This window comes from Seriola lalandi, unplaced genomic scaffold (genome assembly GCF_002814215.2).
Source record: "Seriola lalandi dorsalis isolate HSWRI2012SDOR001 ecotype SW California unplaced genomic scaffold, Sedor1 jcf7180002052129, whole genome shotgun sequence".
Classification (NCBI taxonomy): Eukaryota; Metazoa; Chordata; class Actinopteri; order Carangiformes; family Carangidae; genus Seriola; species Seriola lalandi.
This window is the reverse complement of record NW_019522682.1, coordinates 2,732-21,556: the sequence shown is the minus strand read 5'-3', so window position 1 is coordinate 21,556 and position 18,825 is coordinate 2,732. Positions and strand designations below refer to the sequence as shown.

Genomic DNA, 18,825 nt, shown 5'->3' with positions numbered 1-18,825 from the left:
ACTGAAATGTCAGTGCATTGCACAACACAAGCGGACAGATGTGACTGCACCGAAAATGGAAAGTGACAAAGGGACATTTTGAAATGTGGTTTGAATCAGATTTCAAACCACAGATGAAAAATCACGATTAAAGCCCATGTTCCATGTGGTCCAGACTTAATAAAATACATCTGATGAGACACTTGTGACCACATGTAGTATGACACAAATTATTGCTCAGTCCATAGATAATTACACAATAAAAGCTCTGGGAAACCATGACAGACATTTTAACTATTCTCTGTCATTTTACAGACTAAATGATAATTGTTTTCAAAAGTACAGCTGACAGTTTAATTTAATGAAAGTAATTGTTAGTTGCAGTCGTAATGTGAACACACATGGTTTCCTGACTGCACTGAGGGATGTACTGGGTCCTCTGCTTAAAGGAGCTATTTGTAAGTTTTGTTGTTGCTACATAGCTAACATTAATATTAACAGGTGTTTACTTACCAGTCTGGAAGAAACGTTGCGAGTTCAGCATCAAACTTCATTCTTTTACTCACTAAGAGCTGTCTCCAGTGGTGGAAAGTAACACCAATGTTGACGCTTGTCTCTGTCAAGTCTTCGCTTCTATTGAAGTTAGCACGCTAACTAGCTAGCCCTAGCCCGTCTCGTCACTTTCCGATAGCGACTCACTGAAGCCTCAGATATGCTCTGAAGACATAGCCCTGCTCAGAGGGCGTATTATAACTTCTTATCTTGTAAATGCAACAATGGACGAAGCTCTTGCCAAGCGACAGTCACATTTGCCGCCTGAGGAAACAAATATCAACAAATATAAATAGGCCATTTAGGTAGATATGAGCCATGATTTGCGGTCAAATGTATGTATGTGTCAGAGAAGTAACAACTTCAGATGTAAATTAGTCTTTGGATGGAAACCAAAAACTGAGGTTGTTTGTACTTTGAGTGCAGCCTCTGGTTTGAATAGAGACAGGAGTCATGTATCTGGTTGTTTTCAAAGATCAATACGCTTCACAAGTAGTCACTTGAGACTAATTTGGAACTGAAGCGGCTGCCAAGTGTGAATCAGTCGCATTTGAGGCTGGACTCAACATCAGTAGATCTGGATGACAAATAATATCAAATATAAGATCACAGGGTCTGAATCACCTGGTTTGTGTTTAACAATCCATGTTTTTGTGTGTGTGTGTGTGTGTGTGTGTGTCCAGTTGACCATGTGGTACCTGAGCCCGGCATCAGCCTCATCTCAGCCTTCGAGCAGTGGCGCGAGTGGGCCGACAGTAAGTCCTGCTGCGACTACTCGCTGCACATCGACATCAGCGAGTGGCACAAGGGCATCCAGGAAGAGATGGAGACGCTCGTGAAGGATCACGGTGCGACCACACCCAACACAAAGTCACATCACAGTTTCTCACACAGTTTACTCAATATGTTGGACTCATGCTTTTTGGACTCCAGCTGCTTTAAGTAGAACCTTGGTCACTTTGTTCTGGCGGCGACAGAGTTTTGAAAACATTTACTATCAGTTCCCATCAGTCATGAAACCTGTTTGCAGTAAATTGCATGTGACACACTTATGTTTAAGAATTAAGAATTTTTACTATCAACAAATCTAATTTTAGGAGGAAAAACAGATTAACAAGAGACAAACAAGAGTAAAAAGCCTCACTAGCGGCCTCTAGAGGCTACAATGTTCACTACAACTCACAATACAAAGACAACAACAAGTAGCAGTTACACCATACACAGTTTTGTTTTTGTACAAATCTGGCTCTTGGGGGAGATGGGAAGCTTCTCTGTTGCAGTGCCACCTTGGGAATAGTTTGCAGCTTTAACAGCATTTTCAGCTCATAGTGAGACCATCATTTCAGTCAGTCTGTTTACAGCTTCACAGTCAGCTTGGCATATTGTAAAAAAAAAATAAAAAAAAAACATTTTCACTTTCTGCTTCAAACTTACCTTTCCCTTACAGTTTTTACATTGACATCTTTTTTTTTTTTAGGTGTCAACTCTTTCCTGGTCTACCTGGCTTACAAAGATGTTTTCCAGCTTACTGACGCTCAGGTGGGGCTTCCCCTCTTCTCGCATTTCATTCTGTCATGCAATATGTTTTACAGAGGAATCAAATACAGCATCTTAAGTCCCAGGGTCCATTTTTAATGAAACTCAATGACATCACGTGGCCTTGTTGAGGTGCAGCTTCTCCTTCAGTAAATCTAATTAAACTGGATTTGTCTGTTAACATGAAACCTGCTGCTGCACATAAATCCATAAAAATACAATACTGCACAATTTGCCTCATGGTCATCATTATCATCAGTGTTAATGGGACAAAGATGTTTACTGTAGCAGCATTAATTGGATTAGCCAACACAGCATCTAAATCATAACTTGTGTATTATTCCAGACTGAAAGCTTAGCAAGAGGAGTTAAAGTGGTAAAATGAAAAAAAAAAATTATTTGAGATATTATTTTCAGCCTGCCAAGATCTTCACCACGTTTATATTTGCATCTGTTTTATCTGGCAACACACTGTTCAGTGGCATGAAGTTCTAACTTGAAGAAGCAGAGACAAAGATTGGTAGCCTACAATAAGTCTGTGATTATAATATAATAAAGTCATATCTCAGTCTTGCTTTTGGCTCTCGCACTCGTCCTGCAGTGTGAGTTACAGTTGCAGTCTGTTTGTCTTGGCGAGGTGTCATTTCACACTGGTTATCTGTGTGTTTCTCTTGAAAGACTTAGCAGATAATGAAAGCCACATCTCCATCTGAGTGTCTCTCTGAGTCATGGTTAAAATGAATTGATCCCACTTGAAAGCTGTGTTGAAACAGATCTGTGTTGGTCCTTGCACCTGTGCGAGGAATGTTTTGCACGCCGGTGCAGCCAGAGTTTATCATTCTCTCTCCCATGTCAAACTTTGATGGCTCTTTATTGTGGCATGTTTGGCAGCCGGGAGATGATGACTCATTCAACACGTCAGTTTTCCTTCAGTCTGTGAAGTCATCTTATCGGTTAAACAATCAGAGTGTGGGAGACTCGCATACTGTTTGTAATTCTGGACCAGTGTTTCATTTCACAGCAGATTTGGAGTCATTAAGGTTGTTATTATTGTCATACATCATGTTTTTGGGCTGAACACAGTAGGTCTGATTGTAACTGCAGTCTCCATTATTCATTTCTGATACTGGAAAAGCATATCTTTGCCAAAATGAGCAGTTGACGTCCTGATAGGTGAAATGACCGAAAATATATTGACAGCTTTTCAGACCGATCGATGGTCTTTAAAGTAATTTTTCAAAGGAAAATGTCAGCTGGCTCTAGCTTCTCACATGTGCAGATTTGCTGCTTTCCTCTGTTTTATATGATTGTAAATCGATCATCTTTGGGGTTTGGACTGTTACTTCCACAAAACAAACAATTTTAAGACGTCACCTCGGCCATGGGAAATTAATGACTTTATTTAATAATGAAAAAGTTATTAGTTGCAGCCTCAGAGTTCACATATCATGTAACTGTTTAGGACAACATATCAGAGAGTTGTGAACAGCTCCATCAGAGTCAAAGAACATGCAAGTCTCATAGAAATACGTTAAAAAGTTTAACTTAGCTTGGCTCATTTTGCTCAATGACTTTTTTAGACACAAATAATAAGATAAGTAAGTAATATTTTGTCAGTATAGTGAAGTGACAGCACAACGATGACTGGAGCCTACAGCTATGTTTGTTAGCTTTGTGAGCATTATGCTAACCGTGTTCTTAATCTTAGTTTAGCCTGTGGGCATGCTAATCTTTGCTAATTATCACCAAACACAAATTACAGCACTGAGGCTGGCTGTTGTTCGTTTTGCAGGTTAATTATTGGACAAATTAAAAATTTTGACCTGGTGATGGCGCTACATGAAAAATGAAGGAATCACCAAAATTATTACAGTTCATCATGAGGATATCTTTATATTTTTAATGCATCCATCCAACAGTTGCTGAGACATTTTACTCAGAGCCTCAAATGTCAAACTCATGGCAGCAGTAGAGAAAAGGTCAAGTGATCACTAAAGTCATTAGGATTCATCTTCAGGAGACCATGAATCTGTATTTATAATTTCATGGCAATCCAGCCAGTGGTTTTGCGATGTGTTAGTGCCATCCCTACAGCCATGTGGCTAGCTTGGCGAAAAATCATATCAAAGCGATAAACAGTGTTTTTACTGATAACTTGTTGATGTCTGACCTTGTGTTTGTGTTTTTAAAATACCTTTAATTACCACTACAGGAAGACATGGTCAAGATATTCTGTATTTTTATTGTCAGTCAGAAGAAAAAGATCACACCATTCGTGCTTTTTCATGAAGGGACCATATCTGTCTATGTGTAAACACAGTCTTGGCAGGACTAAATATAGACCTTTCCATGGTCTGATTAGTCAAGTATTCATTCAGATGACCTAATGACTAAAAGCACTTTTGAAAAAAGTACATCACCCATACATGTCAGATATGAAAGAAAAAACTGGATTATGTCTGTTTTTCACACCAAAGCTCAGGCATTACTCACAAGGTGTATAACATGAGATATAAGGAGGATAATTCTAGACTTGAGTTGCCAGTAAAGAAAGTTGCATATGCACCTTCAAAATCATAACTGTGTCTATTTGCTGCAGGTGTACGAGGTGTTCAGTGTGATCCGCGATCTGGGAGCCATCGCCCAGGTGCACGCTGAGAATGGAGACATCGTAGCTGAGGTACGACACTTCAGTCCACAATCTGCTGGGATCTGGAGGAACAGTATGCTGGATGTTGCTCTTAAAACTGGCAACAAAAGGGATTAAAAATTGTGTCTCAACAAGGCATTGCTCAACACCAGCACATGGAGCACAGAGGCTGACAATCCTCTCTGTGCTTATAAAACCCTGTTTAAGCCGTGACACATAATTTTTCTCCACATAAATGATGAAATGTTCAATACTCAGCTCTTAATAGCCAACAGATGAGGATGAATATTCATGGAGGTCATGGCCATGCTTTGTTTTTCACTGCCAAGGCTGGTCATGAGGAACATGCATGCACCTGCACATGACTCAATATCTTTCATTTCCACGGTGGCTTGTTTGTGTGTGTGTGTTCATCTGTGTGTCTGTGTGTGTGTTTAGGAGCAGCGCAGGATCCTGGAGCAGGGGATCACTGGGCCTGAAGGACACGTGCTGAGCCATCCCGAGGAGGTGAGACAAGAGTTTCAGCACGGTGGATATGGACTGCCCCGTTTGGATTTTAGGGTGAAAAGCTGGTTTGACTGAGAAGTGACAAATCCATTCATTCCTGCTACAAGAGGATGTGACCTTACATGTGAACACTGAATGAAATTTGAAGTATGATATATTTATTGCAGCTGTGTTTTTTGCTAAACCAAATTTTTTTCCTCTTGAATTTTTCCTTCTTTTTACTATGAACAAATTTTTTATATGAAGTAAGGACAAATACTGAATGGGTTCTCACTACGGAGCAATAAATTGCTTTAGAGAATGGTGATAGAATTGATTTATTGAGTGGTGATTTAAAACATCTGTCAAAAATGTGAGCAAAGGGACATCATGAAAGTGAAATAAAAAGAAGAGAAATAATCCAAAACAGACAAGATGATCAATGACAGCTCACAATCCTGCTATTTCATTTGTCAAAACAAGTTGCCATGGTTCCTAAGTGTTGCACGTTAGTTTTGTTGCTGTGGAAGGGAAATACATGTCTTTGCTTTCTTGCCGACAATGAGACGAGAACACTGATATCACTCTTGTGTCTGTATAATAAAAGTGAAGCTACAACCCGCAGCCGGTTAGCTTAGCTTAGCGAAAAAGACTGTAAACAAGGGGAAACAGCTAGCCTGGCTACAAAGTAACAAAATCCACCTACCAGCACCTCTAAGCTCACTGATTCAGCTTTTAGCTACTCTTTATCTTTACTGTTATTTCATTTTTAAAACGTATTTTTGTGTTTGCAGTTACAGAGGCACAAACATGGTAGACATGTTTTTTTGCCTTGCCAGTATTTTTTGGCATAAAAAAGTGAAGTAGCCCAGTGCCTTCTCTGTGGAAAACACTTTGCAGCCATAGATAGCCAGAAGTCTGAATAGGTTCTGTGTGTAGTTCTGTGTTGTAGTGATATGGGGATTCTAAAATGCTTTGCACAAACAGAATCAAGAGACTTAGAGCTTTCAAACAATGTATAATCTGTCCAGGTTGCGTGAAGACTGAGTCCAGCACAGACCAAAACACATCATAAATTGCCATGAATTTATCTTATCTGTCATCAAACAAAACCCCTGAGTTTTATATCTTCACATGATCAAATTAAATTTGTAAAACATGTGGTGGTCATTAGTGAGACGAGCATGACGCAGGACTTCTCAGCGAGTGAGGATAAAGAAAAGTTTTTCTGTCGCTTCTCTCTCCCTCAGGTGGAGGCGGAGGCTGTAAACCGCTCGGTGACTGTGGCCAATCAGACCAACTGCCCTCTGTATGTCACCAAGGTGATGAGCAAAAGCGCTGCTGATGTCATCGCTCAGGCTAGGAAGAGGGGTGAGAGATTTGTCTGATCTTGTGCCAATTAAATCAACATTTCCTGCCTTTCCTTCTCACTGACACTGACCTAAATGCTTTACTTGTGGATTTCTACAATTATATTTAGGGTTTGGACAAGAAAACACCTACTCAGTTAAAATGACATTTAATGCTAAATTCCAATCAAGTGTTTTCATACAGTAGATTTTACAGAAAAACAGTAGAGCATGTGTATGAATGAACAGCACTGGAAACATTCAACAGTCCACATGACATGCAAGTAGCAAAGTAGGAGCGTAGTACCTGGTGTTATAGTGGGACTGAACTTTCAGGCACTGTGGTCTACGGAGAGCCAATCACTGCGAGCCTGGGAACAGACGGTTCACACTATTGGAGCAAGAACTGGGCCAAAGCAGCCGCCTACGTCACCTCTCCTCCCCTGAGCCCTGACCCCACCACACCAGACTATCTCAACTCCCTGCTCTCCTGGTGAGAGGATGATCCAGACAATCAAAATGTCATAATGAAAATACTTCAGCTTTATGTCAGTTATTTTCTCTAATCATTACAATCAACATCGCGTCCTCTCTATTTTCTTTCCCACCCCGTGACCTTCTATTATAGTGGTGACCTGCAGGTGACAGGAAGTGCACACTGTCCCTTCAACACTGCCCAGCGTGCTGTGGGCAAAGATGACTTCAGCTTGATTCCCGAGGGTGTAAATGGCACTGAGGAGAGGATGTCCATCATCTGGGACAAATGTGTGGTACGTATATTTATATTTTTAGGCGTAGTGTGAGCTCGGTGGGCAATATGGATAAAATCACTTTTATATCATGATATCTATTTACAGTATATCATAATATAGTAAAGCTTATGGAAAGTCAACTGAGAATAAAGTAACCAGGCTGTTTTTGGTTTATCCAGTGAATTAAAGACCTCACAAATCGAGACACTTCATCACATTGATGCAAAACTGATGTAACAGCGCTAAGAGTTTACATCCATGCACCCAAAGCAAAACACAGGCAAGAAGAAGGGAAAAGGTGTGTGGATAAAACAACACACATAAGCAAAATCATGTAACAGTGAAACACACATTCATCCACACTGTGCAAGAATGACTGACTAAACATGCAAGGAAATGAATGGCAGAGAGAAGACCAGATAAAAAAAAAAAAAAAGACTGAAAATCCTGCACCACTCTCACACTCAGCTCTGATGCATCTCAGGTGACAGGTAAGATGGATGAGAACCAGTTCGTGGCAGTGACCAGCACCAACGCCGCCAAGATCTTCAACCTGTACCCCCGCAAGGGTCGTATCGCTGTGGGCTCAGATGCCGATCTGGTGCTGTGGGACCCAGACGCCACGAAGATCATCTCCGCCAAGAGCCACAACTCGGTACGATCTTCACCCATAAACACATAGCCGATAACGTTAACACCTCAGTACAAGTGAGGCCTCATGTCTTCGAATGTTGCAGCCGCAATGTGTATAATTTTTTATGAGTTCTCTGTCCACCGCAGTGTCTTTTTCATATCTCCACCGGGGCTGCTAAAGTGAGAAGCATTCACAAATCAACCCAGACAAATTACACAAAAGTATGCACTGGGGTGTCGCATACTTTTAGCCATATAATGTAAAGATGGAAGCCATGGGGGTAACATAACTCAAGTTAAAAGTAAATGTAAAAAAGAGTCACATTTTTTTTAGAAATACCAAGCGAGGTTGTGATTCTACATTAAATACATTTTCACAAAACATTATATTATGTGAAAAAGATTTATAATAATAACGATAATAATTCAGTGAATGTAATTGATGGCAGCCAGAGGAACTGGTTTATTGGTCCACTTCTTCGTTGTAAGGGATGGCTCGGGTTTTATGGCCGCCTGACTGCTGAACAGGGTGTGGGCCTCACACAGCGTCAAGGGAATGATGTCATCCTTAAAATCTTCCAGAGAGCTGGAACACATCATTTCTGATTGTTAGCAGGCAGATCACCGTGTATTCTTGTATGTGTGTGTGTGTATGTGTGTGCAAGAGAAACAGAGTGACTGTTGCTGCATATGTTCTTCCCGTCATGTTCTTTGGTTTCTTTTTATTCCACTTGGTCAGAAAATGATGGACTAATGTTCATGGGAGAAATTGCTCATTTGGAGTGTTTATGTGTGTGTGTGTGTGTGTGTGTGTGTGTGTGTGTGTGTGTGTGTGTGTGTGTGTGTGTGTGTGTCACAGGATAGCCCGGCCTACTGGTGATCTCATTTCAGGCTTTCGGAGTCTACCAGATTGCCATGACCTCAGCTTTAGCTCCAGTAGCTTTTAGGAGAAAGTCAGTCAGTCAGTACAGTACAGCTTCCAAGCTGGTCACACAGCAACCTCCCCACCCTACTGGTCAACATACACACACACGCACACACACCCAAACACCCAAACCACTTAAACTACTCCACTTCTTCTTCTTCTTTTTTCTCTGGCTTGAGAACTTGTTTCCCCCCAAACGATTAGCTTTGCTTTCGTTGTTAGCATTAGAAGTCGGATGGAACACTTTTAACTCCGTGCGAGTTAAATCAGTTAAGCTCCTTTCACAAGTGCACTTTAATCCATAAATATTTTGGCAGTTTTACATGGTGGCATCATGTGTGAACACAGACCGCAGTCCATCAACATTGCTCTGGCAATTTTTCAGATAAAGACACGAGTGAGATTTCCATAAATCTGCAAACTAAAGCATCAACATTCCCAGTTACAGCATGTGCTTCAGGGAGGTTACGACGTCCTTATGATAGGGAAAAATCAGCCGGAGAGGATGAATCATTGTATCTCTGCTTTGAAGGTATTCCTCTGATGATTTATGTAATGAACCATCACAGAAACACAGCTGTCAGACAAGTTCAACCCACTTCAAAATTAAAAAATCACCACAGCTCTATGTTTAAAACATCTACAGAAACATCTGATGGATAATGTTGTGAAATCTTCTGAGTTTTAAAATCCATCATTTAGGCAGTTTATTTTCAGAATTCTGTTTCTTCTGTTGCCGACAGTGGTGACTATAAAACATCCATCAGGAAATCATGTGTAAACAGACTGAACATGGAGTTTTTGTGTAGTGGAGCCTTTTGTTTGAACACAACACTATGCTCTTCCACAGATAATTGATTTCCCCTGTAATAGAGTCTTAGGGTCAGTCCCATTATCAGCAGCAGCTACAGACCGATGAAAGGTCACTCATAATAACCAGCAAGAGCATCTCTACCTCAATCAATACTCACGTCATGTGACCTGAGCATTTGTGACCCACGAAAACTGAATTTACTCATTTATTTATTATGAGATTACATCACACAGTAATGAATAGACTTGATGTACTATAAAAAAAGACTGATGAATGAAGATGGATCCTTTTGGATGCGTATACTGTATACGTATTTTTTTTGTGCATATTTGTGGATGTTGGATAGTTTGTTCTTTTCTTTTCATCTTATGCATCGTTGCTCTCCTCTACAGACTGTGGAGTACAACATCTTCGAAGGCACAGAGGTGCGCGGCGGGCCTCTGGTGGTGATCAGCCAGGGCAAGATCGTGCTGGAGGAGGGGAACCTCCACACCACCGAGGGCTCGGGACGCTACGTGGCCCGTAAACCTTTCCCTGACTATGTGTACAAGAGGATAAAGGCTCGCAGCAGGGTACAGTACTGTTGTCCTCCTGCTAATATCTGTGTTTTTATTGATACTGATATCGATCATCCATTCAATAGCCACTTGTCAACTTTGTACAAATCTTGTCTAGTGAGGTTGTGGTTGTTGGACTTTGTTTTTTTTTTTTGTTTTTTTTAGGGCTGTTAAAGATCAGAATTTCCAATGTTGAAAGGGCATCTTGCGTAAATGTTGCTCTGCACACTCAGCAGTTTTTATAATGATTTATGATTGTTTTGTGGCAAGCTGGAGGGATGATGCAGCTTGTTAGAGACCGGTCATAAAAGTGCATGCATCCGCCCCTTGGAACGGATGGATGGATGGAATATTTCCATGTTAGTTTTCACTGCCATGACTGTTGTGTTTTGTTTCCCAAACTGCAGCTGGCTGAGCTGAGGGGTGTACCTAGAGGACTGTATGACGGTCCGGTCTGCGAGGTGTCTGTCACCCCTAAAACCATGACTCCCGCCTCTTCTGCCAAGACCTCACCTGCCAAGCAGCCCAACCAGCCAGTCCGTAACCTGCACCAGTCTGGATTCAGCCTATCTGGTCAGTGTTTTTTTTTTTCTTCTGTGCTCAGAGTCAAACAAACTCCCTGAGGCTTATTCATTTCTGTGCATGCTGTGTGGAAATCTGCTTAACAGTGAGCTTTAATTATAGTTGTTTAATTAAATAATTTATGGAATCAAGCAGCACGTCCACGCAAAAATAGAGAAATACATCTTTACATATCTAAAGATAAATGGCTGATAGATTACAGATTGTAATGTACGCATTACACAACAAAACTCCATTTTCCTGTTTGTGAAAAAAAGTTAATTCTAGGCTTACAACAAATACAAAGCATGAATACTTTGAATACACTGATGAATTGAGCTAGGCAAACTTGACCATTCAGCCATATTGTCAAACTGCAAACAGATGCATAAAGAGCAGCATCCATGAAATTGGGGCCTGGGCCAATCAGCATTCATGAGGGAAACTTTACACCAGATTCAGTCCATTTGGAGAGAGTCACCACAATCACACGATTCTGTTTCTCTGAACATGAAATCCATGCACAGTTCAACTTAGGTGAACTCTGACATGTGAATTTTAAATTGCTCATAACTTGCAAACACATTTTAACCATGGATACTGGACTCCAAGATGTCTGCTGTTCATTCCAGTGAACTCTGCTCACCCAGGGGTAATGTTGTTGTAGTAACACAATTTGCCACTGAGACAAATTGGCAGCAGGACTGACTCCCCAGGCAGTATCAGAGAGGATCACTTTACCAGTGGTGTTAGCTGAGCTAGCACTACAGCTAGTGATGTTGTTTTATGAGTTTTTAGTCTTAATGTTACAGTTACAATGGGAACTGATGATTGAACACATTGAGCTACAGTATATCTTGTCTGTTATTCTTAGGTCACATATGTCGCCGTCTACTATAGAATTTTAGGGAAAAGTGATGATGAGTAATAAAAGTGGAATACAGAAATGAGTAAACGTGGTTTTCAAAATCTGCATGAATATTCATGAAGTGTATTATATCATACTTTGGAGGGATGTTAGCTTGCTACAAGAGTTTATAACAGTTTGAATCATTTTACATTTGATTGTTTTTTTTTTTTGTACCAATTTACATTCAAACCTCAGTGGTATTGCAAAAGTCAACAGAAGCAGGTTGACTGACAAGCTTTACCTATTTTTCAGGGATAGCCGTTTTATGCACTTCTTCACTGACTACAGTACAAATAGATAAGCTGGCAAGGATTCCCAAAATTAGCCTTCGTCTTTCATGTGATCCGTGCCTTGTGAGCCGCTGTGGTTTTCTGCAATATACAGCTACATTCATAATCTTACTAGAATTGACTTTTTTACCTCTCAGTTAAAAGTTCTGTGTGAATCACACGCTCTGAAATCTGTTTTGTTTTTAATTGGCAAGCTAGTTAGCACGGGTCACAACAAGCTTCTTGTGCAAAATTATTTTTCTCTGCCAGTTTCTGGTGAGGAAAGGCCCGATGAAGCATTTGGAAAATTTATAAGATAACCTTCAAAAAACTGAAATACTAGTTCACTTTGTGTGAATACAACTTTGAACACCCAACTTTCCATTCGATCACACAGGTGCTCAGATTGACGACAACGTTCCTCGCCGGAACACCCAGCGCATCGTGGCTCCTCCAGGCGGCAGGGCCAACATCACCAGCCTGGGTTAGAGCTCCAGCCCCGCCGGCCGCTGAGGAGGAAACAAAGATATGAGGGAGGACGGCCAACAGGAGCTCAAGGGTCGAGAAAAACACGTCACAACACCGGGAGCCTCCCCGCCCTTCGCTGCACCTGACCACGGCCATCCTTCAGCCTCGATCTCTCACTTCCTCCTCTGCCGCTTTTTCACGTACCCACTCTCCTCTTCCCCAAAACCTGATCCTAGAGGACACAGCTAGAAATGAAAAACAAAAAAAAAAAAAGTCTGCCTCATGATGAAAAAAGAGAAAAAATGAAAACACTCCTTATTTGAGCACTTTTGACAGCATTATTTAGTTTTTTTTATACTGTACTTTGTCCCTGCCATGTATCCTTTTGATGTTCGTTTTATTGTTGTTTTAATAGAGGGGTCAAGTGAGACTAAACTGAATTAATACAGAGGATAATTTTCATGCAGGATGTCCATTGTATTTCCATTCTTTCTTTTCATTTTGGAAGTAGTTTAAATGAAGCATGGGTACAAAACCAGTATTGTTATTTTCTAATTTTGGTTTTAAATAGGCCAAAACAGTAGGTTGCTTGAAATTGAATAGTCTTACAGTTTATTCAACCGACAAGAATCTAATACTTCCTTCAAGCTGTTGACGATCTGTGATTTGTATTATGTTGCATCTCAATCGCTTCGCTTTCCAATACATCGCCATCTGTCACACACACCGCTACGATCAATATCTAATTGATTATTTGCCGGGAATTTGGCCTCAAGATTTAAAAAAATTGAGCAACAACAGCAATGTTACATTAGAGCCATAGACTCTCGCTGCTCTGGCTCTCATCTCGTGTTTTTCCGCCTGTGGCTTAGCTAAGGTACAGAAGTAAGAAAACATATTCCATATTTGGCAGCTGCCTTTCAGCTTGTGAGTTGGCGGGAAAAAAAAAAAGTCTTGTGCAGCAGAGGGAGCTTTGGCAGGTAGTAAATAGAGCTTTATTCCTCATCTCTGAGCGTTCGGCCGTCGTTAAGTGGGAGGATTGAAGGAAAGATACAGGGAGGAAAGAGAAAGTTGTATACGCTGTCACGTCAAACTCAACCTTTCCTTGCCTTATTGCTTCTTTAACGCCGTCCTTTTAGAGAACATTTTAGAAGTGCAGGGAAGGTGCCATTCACTACGCAGCTACATAATTTCCAGTTTGTTTGCATTCCTGTGAATCATAACAGTCCAAATCTTTCAATTGACAGCTGTTGAAGCATCTGATAAACGTCCGTCACCAACCAGTGCATTTACATTCAGAATGTTTCTCCTCCTCCAAATGTGACTGTTTTATACTCATCAAAAATCCCTCTTTCCTTTCTACTCTTTATGTGCCTGAACCCACAGAAGTTGTACTGATAGTTTGAATTTTTTCTTGTTTTGTTATTCTTATTGAGGTAAGTGAAGGATGTAAGATAAAAAGATGTAAAATAGCCAGGATTAACCGATTCAAAGGTGCCAGATTTTGCGCTTTCATAGGGCCTATTCTGTCGGTAGAGCCCCTGTAAAGACGAAAAATGCTCGATATCTTGAAATGTTCTAATGTTTTAGAGTTTTTAACTTGTTGTCAAACTGCTTTTTAGTGTCATTCTGTATCTAGGTGCCTGAGGGCTGAGCACTATTGATTTACGCTTGAAAGTAGACATGAGCTAATGTACTTCTGACTAGTGTGCAGTGTTGATGTGTGAGGGATGGGACACACACAGCAGGCTCCTGTACAGCACTCTTTACTGTTGTGGACTTGATGTTGCTGCAGGCTGTGCTGGACGCTCATACGTTCTTGTTCCTTTTTTTTTTTTTTTTTTTTTTTTTTTTTTGTTTCTTGCATGATCTGGCTTTCATTAAGCCAAGCAACTGATTTCCTGTGTTCCCTCTTATGTCAACGAGGTCTTGGCCTCCAGTCACAATCTTTCTGCAGCCTTTTCCTTCCCCATGACTCAACATGGAGCAACAGGCTCAGCCTGACATGGACACAACCAGGGGCCAGTTACATAAATGTGGATTAAGAATAGTCTAAGATTTAGACTGAGCTTAAACTCCTCACTTAGACTCGTCTGATTAAGACATCAATACAAACTTATTAGAAAGCTGATGGTTACGATATGTTTGCTTGTAACTGAGGAATAGCTTTAGTTTTCGTTAGCAAGCAGTGTCACAGGTCTTGTATTATTCTTTTTTCATCTGCCAGTTATCTTATTCACCCACACCCATGGTCAGGATTTGACATATACTAACTTCAGGGTCCAGTTGCTCCCAGCGATGATAATTTTGACCAAACACAAAAACTGTAATGTTTTTGAAACTTAATCCTCCCAGTTTCTAGTCAGCTCTATCATTTATAATTTTTACTTTTATTTTAACTTATATTCAAGTCAGTCACTTGTATAAACACGTTTGTGCCAATGTGTGAATAGGCACAAAATATTAAACATTACATTTTTACCTCACACCAGGAGATTAAAACCCCCAAATTCAAATATACTGAGGACACGACCTCAGCGTCCTCCGGAGCTTCGGCCCTGCCCACAGCACGCTGTGCACTTGGCAATTTGCTCTAAACCCGTCTTGTCTTTTTGTGTCAAAACAAGTCTGTCTTAAAATGAAATTCAAGTCTGTCTTTATGCAGCTGGCCCCTGACTCGCACTCATACATTACATATATATATACAAAGTTACACCATCTCTGTGTTTGTGCTTTCAACCCCAGTTATCCAGGCTTCCTCCTCCCCTGATCGAACTGGAAGCCTATAGAAGGCAAAGTCCGTCAGCGTTACGAATGGTATATGTATTTAAAGAATCCAAAGCAGGGGGAGAGGGATGTAACAAATGTATGCCTCTGAAGCATTCAGAGATGAGATGAGATAGGAGTGGGAAATGGAAACTCGATCTCCATGGCAACTTACACATACATACATAACAAGGTTTCTGTAAGTCAGGAGTGAGGAATTTTACCCCGTCTGGATTGACTTTCCTTCACTCACTGTGGTCTACAGTTTCCTCTTTGTGGATGCTATATTACTCACTGCTATTACAGCATTACTTTAGGCGGGAGTGTAGATGGGTGAGGTGGGGTGACGTCCTCAAACACTTACTTTGGCAGCAAGTGTCGCTCAACTGAGAGTAAAAGTACACTTCTTGTATTTTTTCAATGCCTCCCTTTCAGTTTGTCTGTATCTCCCTTTCTCCTCCTTTCACTCTCTCCCTCTCTCCCTCTCTGGCACTTTCGTTGTTTCTGGCTGTTGCCGTGGAGACAGACCCCTCCACTCTGTCGGGGTTCTGCTTTTTGTTTGTCATGGCAACGCTTGTCAGATTGCAGGTTGCCATTAGCAACCTGTCCTGACCTGGTGCTATTAGTACAGCTTTGCAGACACACACACACACACACACACACACACACACACACACACACACACACACACACACACACACATAGTCACACACATTTTTATAATTAGTCTTTGACAGTGCTGCAGCATTTCTACATAATCCTGTGCTGAGCTGTGTGGAACCCAGAGTCCTCTACTGCTTAAAAAGAATCTGTTGGAGTTGAAAGCACACTGCACATTGTGGTGGTAACAAACACACACACACACACACACACACACACACTCACTTGCACTCACTCACTCACGCAGTCACACACACACACACACGCTGAACAGCAAACAGCCGTTGCTGTGATGCAGCACCCATGCCTGAAGAATTGACTTGGATATTAAAAACCAGCTGTCAACGCTGGCATCCATGCTGTGTCCCATGCCTCCTCAGTTTTCACACACACACACACACACACACACCTACACACACACGCACGTACACACACACACACGCACACGCACACTTATACTCCTAGAATGCTCTGTCAGCTTGGATGCTTTTTCTATGCCATATTATGCTAATGATATATGAGTATGTACACTATGTGCTGCAGACTGAGAGGAGCTTCCGTCCGTTCTGAGGTTGTTGATGCTGTTGAACACCTTCTTGCCCCCTGAACCCATTCGTCCCCCTCTGTAAGCCTTTCCCCTTTGTGAAAGTGAAACTGTGTGATGGTATTCGTCTTGGTGGCTGTGGGGTTTCTGGGATGCTTGCTCACTATGGAAAAAGTGTCAAATCCCATGGATGGTGATGTAAAAAAAAAGAAAAGAAAAAAAAACAACAAGGACTTCAAAGAAATAAAAAAAAAAAAGAAAAAACTGAATCTGTGTTTCTGAGTTTTATGTTTTATGTCAAGGGCTGTCTGTAAATCATGAATTATAGACACACAGACATAACATAAGAAAAAAGGTCAGACTAAAGTATAAGGTAAAGTTGATACCCGGTTTGGACCATTTACTTTTGAAAGAAATGCAGTGTAGTTTAGACGAGTTGTAGTACACATACAAATTAGGCTATCTATCTATCTATCTATCTATCTATCTATCTATCTATCTATCTATCTATCTATCTAGATGTCCACTTACTGGTGACTGAAAACACCATTGTCTGCTCAGTTGAGATGGCGTATGTTACATGCTGGCTGAAAGCTCACTGAAAGACAGTGAAGGCCACAGAAACAATCGTGATGTGATAACTCCGTAGCAGATACGATAGGTGTTTAATTCTGGGCTATTAACCTTGCTTGTCATGTCACCAGGGCAACAACAGCAACTGCACAGGGAAACAATACAGGAGCATACTTTACTCTATCTGAGCACCTTGAATGATGCACCTCCTCCACAGCTGATAACAAACATTAATGAAAACATCTATGAAATATTCATCTATTCTGTTAATAAATAATGTTTGTAATATGAGTGAGCAAAAAACCATTTCCTGATATAACCCACTCTATTTTAGCTGTGTGATGAGGTTATAGCAGGTGTCAGGTAGGCATCACCCTGCCCACCTGATCTCTCTCCAGAAACTCTTCTAGTCTTGTCACGATGAATGGGACATATAGTGGGGCAGGGAGGCAAACCATTTCTGCATTTTATGACTAAAGCATGAACATTTCAGTATATAATTTATTAACCTCAGCATTGCATTTTTCCAATTTCTGCCCCATTCGTCCATTATAATCATATATATCTTTGCCGAAATTGCATTTTTGTTCTCACAAAGATGCTTATTTGCTCCTATGGACATGTAACATAATGTCGCTTACAGCACCAATTTTGCAGGGGGGACTGCAGACCCCCTCATTTCCAGGTGTTAAGGTAGCTATAGCTCATTAAAAAGACTTACATCTTCTGCTGTGTGTTCCATGGAATTACACACCTTTCCAGTTGCAGAGAGTGGATTTGCAACACGTTGAAGCACTTTGTTTGAAGCTTCCTGAGACCTTATGCACTGAAAGGATGAAACAATTTGGACCTTCAACAGACGACTGCATGGTCGGGGACTGTTTGTCTTGCATGTAGAGTGAGAAGGTGCTGCCTAGAACGTAAACTGACCATCTGAGACCTTTCTGTGTACAGTTTGTATGTTTGTATTTGAGTGTGTTTCCCTCCATATTCTATGACAAGCAAGTGAGGTGAAAGACTGAGTTGCACAAAGATGTGAATGTGTTTGTCTTTCTGTCTGTTAGCCCTGTGTAAAAATGTCCAGTAGCCCTGCCTAGGATAGTCTCTAGCCTAGATGGACACTAATATTCAGTTGATCCTCGAAGAGAAGTCATTGAACTAACACAGTTTCTGTGTCTACCGAAAAATGTGGGGTGGTAACATCAAATGCACATCTTTGTATCTGCATACACCATGCAGTAAACCACTACCAGGAAGCTGCATTAAATATTTTGACACTGGATGGCAGTGCTGTCATCCTCTTAATTCACCACTCCTCGCTTCCTGTGTCACTGTCTTGTTTCATGTGTGCAACAGAGTGAAACACTATGATTATCTTCCTGGAGAGAGGGAGTCTGAATATATACGCCATTATCTCTATTTTTAAACAATATTGCCCCCCCCCTTCTCTTTTCACTCCACCTTATCAACCACACTCCACAGTAATATAAAATGATTTATATCCCTGACCATATCTTAAGCCATCTTGAGCATGTGTATGTGTGTTTCCGTAATGTGTTTGTGTTTGCATGCGCTGCGTACACGCGTGTTCACTGATGGATTCAGCTGTGGCTCTTGGTTGTGACGCCTCAGCAGCGCCTGAGTGATAGTTTCAGATATGACCTCAGGACACACGCTATCCATCACTCACCACCACATCTGTCTGACTAAAGAGCGAGAGGTCTGCCTGTGTCTGCACACACGCCCGCCCACACACCCTTATTCTGCACACGCTATCTTAAAACAAATGTGTCAAGTGTGCGTCGAGTTGGGAGCAACAATATTTGTACAGATTGAAAAGA

The 18,825-nt window shown here is 41.1% G+C and overlaps 1 protein-coding gene across 2 annotated transcripts in view; it reads left to right on the top strand.

Moving 5' to 3' along the window:
* The window catches only part of LOC111650124 (dihydropyrimidinase-related protein 2), a 39,195-nt gene extending 22,515 nt beyond the window's left edge, over positions 1–16,680 (top strand). For both annotated transcript variants that reach the window (XM_023399930.2, XM_023399932.2), the window contains 11 exons: positions 1,215–1,379; positions 2,009–2,070; positions 4,667–4,747; positions 5,156–5,224; positions 6,454–6,574; positions 6,889–7,045; positions 7,181–7,322; positions 7,789–7,959; positions 10,069–10,248; positions 10,641–10,806; positions 12,371–16,680. In XM_023399930.2, the coding sequence (XP_023255698.1) occupies positions 1,215–1,379; positions 2,009–2,070; positions 4,667–4,747; positions 5,156–5,224; positions 6,454–6,574; positions 6,889–7,045; positions 7,181–7,322; positions 7,789–7,959; positions 10,069–10,248; positions 10,641–10,806; positions 12,371–12,462 (1,406 nt within the window). In that variant the 3' untranslated portion in view covers positions 12,463–16,680. The remainder of the gene's footprint in view (positions 1–1,214; positions 1,380–2,008; positions 2,071–4,666; positions 4,748–5,155; positions 5,225–6,453; positions 6,575–6,888; positions 7,046–7,180; positions 7,323–7,788; positions 7,960–10,068; positions 10,249–10,640; positions 10,807–12,370) is intronic.
* Positions 16,681–18,825: the final 2,145 nt, after the last annotated feature.